Genomic DNA, 12,500 nt, shown 5'->3' on the forward strand with positions numbered 1-12,500 from the left:
ACACACACACACACACACACACACACAATCACAGTATAACACAGAACTAAGAGACAATTATGAATAATTCAGTAGGTCTGACAATACAATTTGCACTAAAATACTTCTGTTTCCAGATAATGCCATTGTGAATCAGGTGAATATTGAAGATTTGAAGCAGATGAAGGTAAAACATTCATGTAAAAAAAAAGTATTTGATTTTGGTAATGGTGACGAAACGCTGTATTATTGGGGTTTTTGGCATAATGTCAGTAATTTAAACATCATAAAGCCTGATTTCATAATTGTTTTGATTTCTGCATTTCACTCTTTGTAGTTTCACTGGTTGTAAAGAAAGAATACATTTCAGAAATCCCACAAATCTCTTTTCTCTAGACCTTCATTAAACTGACGAAGAAGCAGCAGAAGGAACTGAACACGCTAAAGAAACGACATGCTAAGGTCAGTAACGCGGTCAGAACATCAGTAGAACACTGTTTCTTTCTGGAAGGATACTTGATGAACCCGTCTTCTTCTCGCAGGAACACAACGCCATGCAGAAATCACACTGCACACAGGTGGACAAAATGGTGGCTCAGCATGACAAAGAGAAGTTTACGCTGGAGAAGCTGCTGGAGAAGGCCATCAAGAAAAGAGGGTGAGTGAAGCATGATGGGAAACATCAGCTGCATCATCTCAGTTATTCAGTTCTGATCTTATTATTCTCCGTTTTAGAGAAAACAACTGCTCAGAATTAAAGAAGGAGACGGCCATAAAGGTCGAGACGCTCACGACAGACCATAAAGAAAAGGTACAGAAGAAATTCCCATCATGCTTTGTGTCTTTTAACTTATTTACTAGCCGTGGATCATTTGGTCATATTACACACAACAATGACATACTTACACGTCTTCAGCACGTTTACAGGAATCAGTAGAAATGCGTTTTGGTAGGTTTGTTTACGTGCACTAATTTTCATAAATAATTCTTCAGTTTTTGAAAGTTTTTAAAGCCCTAAACTTTACAGTCAGAATCACATGTTCATTTTCAAGTGTGTTACCTGAATTCTGAACAAAACCTAACAATGTCACTGGAGCTCCTGCCAATGTAATTGTTACTGTTTTACTTTAGATTGATCAGATTTGATTGGCAATTAATAAAATCCTAAATGTTCTAGATATTCCTAGTTATGTATCAGTCTACATCTACATTTTCTGAAGGCACTTGGGTCATGATTGACCGCTGATGTATTGATGGAAACCCCAGCCATCTGAGTTTATCAGCAAGCGTTTCTTCCTCTCAGGTGAAGGACATGGTGGCACAGCACACTAAAGAGTGGTCAGAGATGATCAACTGTCACAGCACAGAGGAACAGGAAATGAAAGATGCCCATGTGACGCAGCAGTGTGAGCTCCTCAGGAAGCTGCTGGCCAGCGTTCAAGAGCAGCAGACACTGCAGCTCAAGCTCATCCACGAGCGGTGAGAGACACAGCTGACCTTTACACACACTACCTTTACTACCATTACTATTATCACTGTAATCACTGTCGTCACCACCATCAGTACTGTAACTATCATCAGTACTGTCACTATTATCATTGTATTCACTATCATCACCATCATCACTATCACTACCATCACTACCATCACTCATCAATACTATCACTACCGTCACTACTGTCAACTATCATCACTATCAATTCCGTGACTATCATCACAACCGTCAACTATGCTATGACTACCATCACTACCATGACTATCGTCCCTGTCATCACTGTTGTTACTATCATTATTACCATTAGTATAATTGTTACCATCACTACCGTTACTCTCGTCACTGTCATAACTGCCATTGTACCATCACTGTAATCATTAACATCACTACCATTACTTGTCACTAACATGACTACCATTACTACCATCACTACCGTCACCATCATCACTATAATTACAACCTTGACTACCGTCATTATTATATCATATAATCACTAATCACAATGTCACTGTTATCACTATTATCCTTGCCATTTGTTTCCTATGTCTGCTCAGCTCTAAAATATTATATCAGCACACTGCAAAATCTGTGAATGGAATCAACCCGCTTGTATTGTTTGTTCATGTTTGTTCATGAGAGCAGTGGGTGTAGTGTGCACTACGGTGGAGCGTAGTATGATTAACACACAACACTCATATGAATATATTATTCTGGGCCAGTGTTCTCCTCTTTATAATGCTGATGTGGAGTCTCATTAGGATGGAGATACGAGACCGCCTGCCATAATTAACAGGCATTAATGTTGCATGAGTCTCTGTAAGTTCAGGACAAGAGCGCCCGTCTATTCAGCCTAAGAGTCTTTATTCATTACACTGATAATTCCCCTCGCATGAACTCGCTCTCTATTTCTTCTGCAGCTGGATCTCCATGAGAAAGAATCGTGACTCTTTAGCATGAGATGATGTTTCATATTCATGACTGATTCTCTGGATTGAGTTCTGAACATGTCTGTATTGTGATCGATCGACAGGCAAAGCAAAGAGATGAAGGCCAATCAGGCGAAGACGTCGATGGAGAACAGCAAAGCCATCAGCCAAGACAAGAGCATCAAAAACAAGGCGGAGCGCGAGAGGTGCGACACGACACACAGACGCCGCAGAGTAATTAATAAATCATCGTTTGTCACAGTTTAATGGGTTTGGTGTGTTTGTGTTTCAGGAGAGTTCGGGAGCTGAACAGCAGCAACACCAAAAAGTTCCTGGAGGAGAGAAAACGGGTCGGTCTTAACTGATGCTCTGTTCTGTGAAGAGGTCAATGTATTATAACTGCATTTGTCACAAGATCATTTCGTATTTGACTGGCTGTATGATGAGGAGAAAACACAGTCCCAAAATCTAAAGAGAGACTTTCTGTGGTTTTAATTCACTGCAAATTAATGCAGGAAGTCTGGAATTGATGAAGTCACAGCTTTTTTGTTTTGTTTTGCTGTACAAATATCTAAATATCCTTAAATCACAATACATTTACTTAAGAAGCTTTCAACAGATTGAAAATATTTTCTGAGAAAACTATCATAAGCTCATTTTGAAATATTTCTCTTTTTCTGTTCTGTTTCAGTTCATAGCTTCAGTTTTAATGTTGCACAAGTATTTTGATTCTCTGTATATAAACCGCTGGAGATTGTTCCTCGCTGAAAGGCATGTTAAATGAACGTTAAGGTAGTAGTTCTCACAATCCTGTGAAGATGATGATGATGATGATGTTCTGCTTCCTCAGCTGGCTATGAAGCAGGCGAAGGAGCTGGAGCAGCTGCAGAAATCTCAGCGAGAGCAGCTGGAGAAGCTGGAGAAGTTCAATGAGCAGGTAAAAGCTGTCGTTCACGCTCTCAGAGCTGCTCCTCCCTCGACTTCATTTGATTTGTGTCTTGTCCTCCATTACTCGTATTCCGTACACGTGACGTCTGAAGCCATTCCTTAAATATGATTTGCCTTTTCTTTGAACAGCTTTTGAAATCACATCATGCAAACAGTCAGACTCAAGGTAGGCTCACTCATTGCTCTCCTCTTTCTCCAGTTTTCTCCATCTGTCCCCTTTCTGTCTGATTGACTCTTATATCACTGATTTACTCGATGACCTTACCGGTGGTTATTAAACACTACTGCGGTAAACCCAATGAAAACTTAATAATGACAGTAGTGTTCGTACTGACTGTAAACACATGTGACACTGAATGCTGCTCAGCTACTGGCCAATCGTTATGAAGCCCCGCCCGTTTCACAGCCAATCATCGTAGAGAAGCCAGACGTCAGTCATTGAGCTTCATTTCAAACAGTCTGACATTTGAAGTGGATCAAAACATTTGATCAAAGTTGTCCTAAAACCTAAAACCAAAATGTGTTCTTGCTAAACTTTGATTAACTTTTCTGAAGTATATAAATACATATATAGTGTAACATATAAATTAATTAGATATGAATATACATCACTGGCCCACAACCCAGACCTGCAAGTCATCTTACATTTTATACAGTGACTGCTGACAAATATAAAGGCAGCTTTGCCCTAAAATTCGAGATATTGGGACAAAAATACTCCTCTACGTCTCTTTTTGTCTTATTTCTATCATATGATAACTGATGTCATACGAGCAGTCAGAGCAATATCAGACGAGTGCTGTCCCAAATAAATGGGATTTTACACAACAGTTCAGTAAATAATGAAGTCAAGTTATTAATAGGGCTTTTAACAATACAGATTGTGTCAAAGCACTTCAAAATATCAAAATGAAGAACACTGTATAATGACAGAGTGAGACGCTTATTAGTTCTTAGTTTAATTAGGAATTAAACACAGTGTTGTCTGTTTTTGCTCAGTTTTATCTACAAAAATGAATGAATCCGCATTTTAAATGAATCGTGTGAATCAATGATTCAAAGCCCCATTCATACAGTGAGCCGTTTATGGAATTCCTGAATTAATCAGCTGTTTGAACGAATCGAATGAATTCCTCAAAGACACGGCTATCTGCTGGCAGTTTTAGTGTCTTATTTAGAGTATTATTATTATTTATTTGTTTAAAGGGAGAAAAAGCTTTAAAGGGTCGTTTACTCGAACCTGGAAGACTTCCAGTCTTTTGTGGAACGTAAAAAAAGCTTTCCATAGTTTATGTCAATCAAATATTTATTTCTATTTGTAATGTCTACTAGCTACTTTCTCTTTTGACATAAAATAGTTTCAAATAATCTTTTGGGGCTATATTCCACAGAAAAATGTAATATGTGAAGATGAATATTTCTTCTATATTCTGAAGAGACCTGATGAAGTTTTCAGTGCTGTTATGAAACGAGTCTCTTCTGGTCGTGAGTCACGCTCTGTTAGTCAGACGCAGTGTTCAACATCTCCTTTATTAACAGAGAGAAGAGCAGCGGAGTCTGAAACGGGAATCATGAACATAACGATACTGATTCTGATTCCATTAATGAGTGTTTTAGTAATTACATGATGAAAGGAAGCGTTCTGAACTGTGCCGAGAGTAAACGAATCATTAGACTGATTCAGTGATTCACCAGATGATTCAGCTGACTGTGCTTTTCTTGTCATGTGACACATACCTGCTCCTTCCTCCTACGACATCCAGTGACTTCAGGTTTTCAGTTATTTTTTTTACTGCTTCTTTTTATAAATCACCAAATAAACATATTCTGCGGCTGCTATTAATCAGTTATTTTTCCCCTGAATTCCTGCAGTCTCACGTAAGCACAGATCATCAGACATTTGTTCACAGATTTCTTCACTACAAAGATGAGAGGAGACACTACTCTCTGAGCAAAATATATCTCAGAATGGTGTGTTAGGATTTTTCTGTAATGCAGAGAGTGTGTGTGCGCATGGTTGCCAGGTTGGGGACCTGAAAATGAGAGCGTACTCGACAACAGAAACACACAGAAAATGTACCTTCTTCAAAATGCCTTCCTTTGAGTTCGGCAGAACAAAGAAATTCATACAGATTTAGAAACTACTGGAGGATGAGCGCATGATGACAGAAACTCTTCAGTTTGTCCATTACAAATAGACTGATAATTAAAACTAAAAAAGTGCAGCGAGTGATTCCCTCTTTTCTTTTTAATCAGCCTCGATGTATAAAGATCTCGTGTAAATCTAAACACATATTTAATATAATTCTACACAAGGAACAGTTCTGAAACGTTAACTTAGGACTAGTTCTATCAATTAATCACATCCAAAGAAAAGCTCTTTTTACATAATATATGTGTAAACTGTATATATGTATTAATAAAAACACGTATGTATTTAATATATTATTTAAACAAAATTTATATATATATATATACACATAATCTACAATATATACTGTGTGTGTGTCTGTGTATTTATATATATATATATACGTAATAAATATACACAGAGTACGCTTATTAAACTTTTGAACGCAAATAATTAAGATTACTTACTAGACTACTTAAGACGTAACAGATTATGTTTGTTTGAACTTAAATACTGTAATACGGTGTACATTTATCAGAAAAACATACAAATACAGAGCATTTTCGATGAATTATTATTTGCAGCATTGAGATGAGAGCTTGATGCGAAGCCCTTTTTGTGAAAATGTTTCGCTTATTTTGCGGTTTCTACGTAACTCTAAAGAGGAGTCGTGTAAATGTGCTGTGATTCTCCAGGCCAAAGACATGCAGAAGATGGTGAAGCTGGAGGAGGACATGGACCGCAGACCGGCCACGGTGGTGTAAGCCCTCCATCCGTCAACTGAGACCAGAGCCGAGCGTCTTCATCTGTGCTTCATCCCGTCTCCGCTCCCGAACCCTGCAGTCTGTAACCCCGCCCATCCCCCCTACCTCAGCACCTAGCCCCGCCCACCACGGATAACTCCTCCTCTGCAGCGGCGTCCAGCCAATCCGGCTCTTACCGTAGCTCCGCCCACGCTGCTCAGACCAGCTCCTGAGGAGTCGGTGGACACACGATTTTATACACCACCGTCATCTTCGTCATCATCTTCATCAGCAGTGCTGCAGCCAACTCAAAAGTGTTCTTTGTGAACTTCTAGCTAGTTAACCGTAGCAGAGTCGGGCAGCGTCTTTCTCCCGTCCCGAGCACTTTATATGTGATAGGATGTCAAGGATCTTTGACGATGTAGCAGAGCTCTAGCTTTCCTCTGTACACTACGAATGTAGACGCGTCTGAAGCCAGATCACACGAGTGTCCCGAGCGTTTCATCCGTTCCTGTTCGTTTTTAAGGTCTTTTAAGGTTTTAAAGGTTGTGTTGTGTGAGGTGCTATCGGATTGAGAAGGACGCTGAACTTTGGTTGCACTTGTGTTTGTGTTTTATTATTTCGGGTGTACTCTAAAGGTATTTGTTTTAAAGAGAAGCGATCGTGCGCTGCAAAAGAAATCATGTTCTTAGATACAAATAACCCAACGGCTAGATGACAGGCAAAAGGATGTCTTGTTTTCTGAAAACTGTCTCAAAAAGAAACGTGCCACCGGTCAGAAAAACGAGGCCATGGGCAGCTACTTCAGCTTTTTCAGAAAGCAAGACTTCTTGTCGTTCTGCATCTCCAGAGGTTTAGGTGTTTTTGTTCTGAAAAATAAGACCGAAATACCGTGTGTGGTTTTATTTGAGGGCTTTCGAGATTATATGTATATTGGTTGTTGTGAGTTTTCCATCGGTCGTTTTTATTCCCTTTCTTCTTCTTCTTCTTCTTCTTCTTCTTTTTTTTTCGCATCATGTCTTGGAGTGTTTTGGCAGTGACCACATATCTCGTGTGAAAGCAAAGTGCTTTAAACTCCATCGCTTACAAAATGTGCCACTATATGTCAGGTAGGACATTTAAATTATTTTACATGATAAATGCCAAAATAAGGGGTTATTTATATAAAGATACATATATAAATATATTCTAGTGAGTAGTTTAAGACTACATTTGGTTTCTTAGAAGCTTTTTGCACTAGCTGAATGTTTTCTGTCGTGCGACTTCCACGTAGACTTTTGCTCTAATATTATAGTTTGCGGAAAAGCAGATTATTTTTGCAGAACTGTCGCGCTCTGAATTTCATCCGTTTCTATTCGTTTGTCTCCTGAGCTTTCTGTAGCTTCTCAATGGACCATGCTGTAAGTGCTTTTGTATTTATAAATATATATCGTATTTGTCAAACTTCTAGCAATGAAAATACTCAAAAAATACTGTTGTTATCCTGCTACTTTAATACTGTTTTATAGTATGTGTACCAATAAACTATCCCAGGTGTTAAATGAAAGGCGTCTGTTTATTGTCTGAATCCTCGTAAAGCGTTAAAGCTGCTGTAGTGTCTCTATTAAACTCTAAATAACAAGTAATGTGTGACTTTGGAAATCGTAGTTGTCTTCTTGAATATGAAGAGATCAAACAACAGATTCATGAGTTACTCCAAACGTCTCACCAAGATCACGGATCACGTTGAAGAGAGCTTTTTTTTGCTCAGGTTTATTAACGGTCAACATTTCTTTCTGATTTAAGATACTGAAAAAAACATGAATTAACAGTTAAGTCTTTATTCACCCTTTTCTGGTGGTTTCTCATTAAGATTCATCCGAGTAAATACTATAAATGACATCACTAGTGTCGTTTAATAACAGAGGAACACACAAGTGAACTAGTCGGTGTCTTCTGCTGGTTAACAACGCATTAAAGAAACTAAACTAATAACAGCTTTGAGATTGGAGCACATCTGTCTCATTTTAAATGAACGCTAAAAACTGAGATGAGAAACTGCCTTTAGCCAGAATGTTATGTCAAGAGATATCTTTAAAAGATTTTGGATATTTGACGCACTTTTTTCTCTGTAATAGTTTGGAAATACTTAAATCACAACTAGTGCTGTCAAAAGATTAATCTGCAATTAATTGCATCCAAAGTAATACATAATATATTACATAATAAATATACACCGCACACACTCATATATTATGTAAAAAAACATTTATTTTGGATGTGATTAATCGTGATTACTTGTTTGAAAGCAATAGTTACAACTAACCTACGTCCATATTACTAGAGATACCACAAAACCTTGCTTTAACTATATTTATCTACATGTTTTTTTTCACCTCTATATAGCGCTTTTAACAATACAGACGTGTCAAAGCACTGTATAGAGTATAAAAGAGGAGAATAAAGTGATAGTGATGTATAATGATGAGATTAAAGTCTCTTCAGTGTTGACTACAGAGACGTGGTTGTCTAGATCAGCTCAGTTTCAAATCGATGATAGAAAGTAAGTGTAAATTAAGTTCACTTTGGAGTAAAAGCATGGTTAATGTTCATAAGAGACTAGTATGTAGGTAGAGAGTGTGCAGACGGCAAAAACAGCCACAATTATTTTTATAATGCAGATTTTGTCAATATAAAAAAAAAATGTCTCAGTTTCTCTGAGCAAGACTTCGGTGATGTCTGTCAAACAAAACGTCTCCGGCACGTCACTGAAAGTAGAGTTCAATGTGTGTGATTTAGCCACGAAGAAGCCGTCGGTGTTGAGTCCAGTCCAGAACCGGCACGTGTGTGTTCATACGCTTCTCTGAAGCCCTTAATAAAATCAGCACATTAATACGCATCCACTTATGAACAATAAAGTGCGGTGATGAGATTCACGTTGTCGTGGAAACTCCAAAGCGCAGCAGTATAAAGCAGATCTCCGTCAGCCTCTGTCAGGAAACATGCTCAAACCCTCAGACAAGTGCAGCTCCAAAACCGACACCAGAATCCTTCTGGACGCCATCTCCAACGACAAGATCCACCTCGCCAGGTTCGTCCTAGATGCTCTGGACGGGAGAATCGTGGACTCGGAGGCTGAAGGGGCACAGACGCCTCTGATCTCCGCCGTGTTTCTCCAGGATTCGCCGGCCAGATGCAGGTTCCTGAATCTTCTGCTGCAGCGAGGCGCGAAGGCGAACCTCCCGGACGAGAACGGCCGTACGCCGCTGAGCTACGCCTGTGAGATGGGACACCTGGACGCCGTGAAGATCCTGGTGGAGAACGGCGCCGATCCCGAGGCGGCGGACTCCTGGGGAAACACCGCGCTCATGTACGCCGCCGTGGCCGGACACTCGGCCGTCGTGGAGTTCCTGGTGCGCGCTTTCAAGAGGCTGGGTCTCCAGATCCACCGCCAAAACAAGGTGGGAAACTCGGCCGTGGAGGTGGCCAGGTATCTCCGACACACTGACTGCCTGCAGGCGCTGCTGAGTCAGTCCAGAAGACCTCAGGACAGAGATGCTCTCGCTGAGAAACTCTCCACCGTGAACATCAGCGATGAGAAGTCTCCCCAGATCCGTGCGTCTGAAGACGGGACTCGACGTGCCATCCGTAAACGCTCCACCACTTCACGGAGGAGAATCCAGTCGATGGACTCCATTGAGGAATACGAGAGAGAAGGAGATGCTTCATCACCTCAAGGCAGGATGTTCTCTGGTGTTTTCACCCCAAAACCTCCTCAGAAACACAGAGAACATCAGTGCCTCAACAATCACCAGCCTCCGTTGTTTTACTCCCCCAGAGCCTCCAAAACACCCTCGAGTTCTTCACCCGCTTCTGGTCCCCTTGGCATTTTATTAACTCCTTTCAGCAAAGGAGAAACGAACGAGAAAGCCAAGAAGGTGGCGTTTGAGGCACCCTTCAGAAAATTTGACGACCGTTACTATCAGAAGAGGTGCAGTTTGCCGACTAGCATTCTCTCGCCGGCGGCTCCGGTGTGCAAAAGTCAAACCGACTCCAAGTCTCTGAGCACCCTCCGGCTCTTGAGGAGATTCACCTTTCCAGAGTTCAAGAGGAGCAGCAGGGAGTCGCCGGAGGCTCCAGAAGGACCCGGCCGCTGCATCCCAAGGTCAGAGACCTTTCCTCTGGGAAACAAGCACCCTCAAGTAGGGAGCAAGCCGAGCATCGACAGCATCAGCTCGGTCACGTGTGAGTTTGACTTTCAGTTTAAAGCTGCTCCTGATGTCTGAGGAGCGAGGAGAGACTGACCAGTCTGTGATCAGCTCTAACCTACTAACTAGTGATGTGCCAACAAGTTATATAAGAGAGCCCGTTTCATTTTGTTGATTCATTTAGCAGATACTTTTATCCAAAGCATTTATCACAATGGTTTATAGTTACATTCAAACCAAAAATTCAAACAGTGGATATAATTGTTTATATTTTTTGGTGAGGATAGCAAAATAAAGAAGTCTGTGATACTATACCCAACAATTCCTCATACAGTGGACTACTAGTGAACTTTGTGTTTGTCTTTACTTGCTAATGAGATCTTTTTTTCAACCACAGACTGAACAAAATGGAGCTTTACTTGATAATTGTTTGAGATAAATCGGTTTTATCTCGTTGTGTTCTGAAATCTAACATCTGACAGCTATTCAAAGGTATCTGACATCATTATCGAGAATTTAACTATTTCATTACTATTTTCTAAAGAGCCCTGTCTCGTGAAAATGCAAATAAATAGTACACTAAATAAAAAAAAACAGCTCGTGGTATTGATATGACTGCATATAATAAGCAGTTTTGGTGAGCATCAGAGACAGGATTTGTTGGCGTTCACCCCTCAACCCTAATCTTAGTCCCTCCGTAGCATTTACACACACTTCCTCCAGATCTGTTGAACTTCATCGAGTGATCTGTGAGAAATGGTGAAGTTTTTGGTTTGACTCTATATGTTTAGGAGACGGACAGAGCTCTGACCCGCAGCTTTAGAAGGATCCAGACTAGACCTGTATTAAACCTCTAATGTGATTTAACATGTTTGCATTCCCAGTTTTTGGTAATTACATTGTTATATGGTTTGTTTATTTCTTTCTTTTCTTATACGTTTTGTCAGTGTTTTGTCATTTAGGGCTAGTTGTGGGCTTTTTTAAGTCAATTTCTGTTTAGACACAAGTCTCGCTGTAGATTTCTTCTTCTCCTGCTGTCACGGGGTAAGTTGTCACAGTGAAAGCTGACTGAATATTCAAACACTAAATTATGAAAGCATACACGAAACCGTGAAAGCTGACATACGAACACCTCTCGTTTCTGAATTACAAAAAAACGACGAAATATTTGCGTTAATGAAAGTGTTTCGTTGTTTTAACGTCCTGCTCAAAATGGTTCTACTTTAAGAATCATTCGTGAGATACAGATCATGTGACAACTTACCCCGGTATCCGATAAAAGTAAATCAAATCCCCACCTGGATAAAAACAGCCCTGTCTGCTTCTGTTGGGACGAAACGACCGAAGGACCGAGAGCGCGGTCTGATCTGTTTCACCGGTAACGCGCCGTGAGGGGCGCGCGCACGCGGCTGGTGTCGCGGGGACGCGCCGCGCGCTCCCGACCTCTGCGTGTCCTGCGGACTCGGATCGGACCGAGCTCTCTCTCTCTCTGCGGGAAACTTGAGCGGAACTTCCGCCGGCGGAGGAAGCAATGCAGCAGTGAGCCTCGCACCTGCTCCCGGAGTTCCTCTCGAAGAATCCTCCTCAGCTTCTCAAGATGGAGCTTCTTCTGCTGCTCTGTAAGTTTGACGGATCTGGCTGTGTTTGGTGTTCTGTAGAGTTCGTTTGTCTGAGTGAGAAAAACACGAGCGTCCGGAGCAGAAATCTCAAACAGTGTGTGAAACTGCAGATAAATCGAGATTCGTGAAGGGAAATGTGCTTCTTAAAGACCTGGCGTCTCCCATCGTGTTAGACATCACTTTACAGAGAAGAGAAGAGAATAGAATGGAGAAGAGAACTGACTAGATTTTAAAAGTAGAACAGAATAGATGAGAACAACGAGTAGAATAGAATAGAATAGAATATTAATTTGTTTCTCACTGCAGTTTTACAGAGAACCTGCCTCAAAAACCCCTGCTGAAGAAGAGAAAGATTCACAGACAATAGAACAGAGTAGAGTACACCACACTCGTGTGTGTGTGTGTGTGTGTGTGTGTGTGTGGAGTGTATATATATGTGTGTGGAGTGTGTGTGTATGTGCGCGTGTGGAGT

The 12,500-nt window shown here is 40.8% G+C and overlaps 2 protein-coding genes across 13 annotated transcripts in view; both read left to right on the forward strand.

Annotated features, from left to right (window-relative positions):
* The window catches only part of plcb4 (phospholipase C, beta 4), a 44,414-nt gene extending 36,646 nt beyond the window's left edge, over positions 1-7,768 (forward strand). For 9 of the 10 annotated variants that reach the window (XM_043218652.1, XM_043218653.1, XM_043218649.1 and 6 more), the window contains 10 exons: positions 117-166; positions 376-441; positions 522-637; positions 715-790; positions 1,283-1,458; positions 2,505-2,606; positions 2,693-2,750; positions 3,251-3,337; positions 3,478-3,514; positions 6,175-7,768. In XM_043218652.1, coding sequence (XP_043074587.1) covers positions 117-166; positions 376-441; positions 522-637; positions 715-790; positions 1,283-1,458; positions 2,505-2,606; positions 2,693-2,750; positions 3,251-3,337; positions 3,478-3,514; positions 6,175-6,263 — 857 coding nt within the window. In that variant the 3' untranslated portion in view covers positions 6,264-7,768. The remainder of the gene's footprint in view (positions 1-116; positions 167-375; positions 442-521; positions 638-714; positions 791-1,282; positions 1,459-2,504; positions 2,607-2,692; positions 2,751-3,250; positions 3,338-3,477; positions 3,515-6,174) is intronic. The other variant, XM_043218657.1, reaches the window with a different exon arrangement.
* Positions 7,769-11,850: 4,082 nt separating this feature from the next.
* The window catches only part of lamp5 (lysosomal associated membrane protein family member 5), a 9,339-nt gene continuing 8,689 nt past the window's right edge, over positions 11,851-12,500 (forward strand). For 2 of the 3 annotated variants that reach the window (XM_043218666.1, XM_043218667.1), the window contains exon 1: positions 11,851-12,028. In XM_043218666.1, the coding sequence (XP_043074601.1) occupies positions 12,007-12,028 (22 nt within the window). In that variant the 5' untranslated portion in view covers positions 11,851-12,006. The remainder of the gene's footprint in view (positions 12,029-12,500) is intronic. The other variant, XM_043218665.1, reaches the window with a different exon arrangement.

The sequence above is a fragment of the Puntigrus tetrazona genome, chromosome 20 (genome assembly GCF_018831695.1).
Source record: "Puntigrus tetrazona isolate hp1 chromosome 20, ASM1883169v1, whole genome shotgun sequence".
NCBI classification, from domain to species: Eukaryota; Metazoa; Chordata; class Actinopteri; order Cypriniformes; family Cyprinidae; genus Puntigrus; species Puntigrus tetrazona.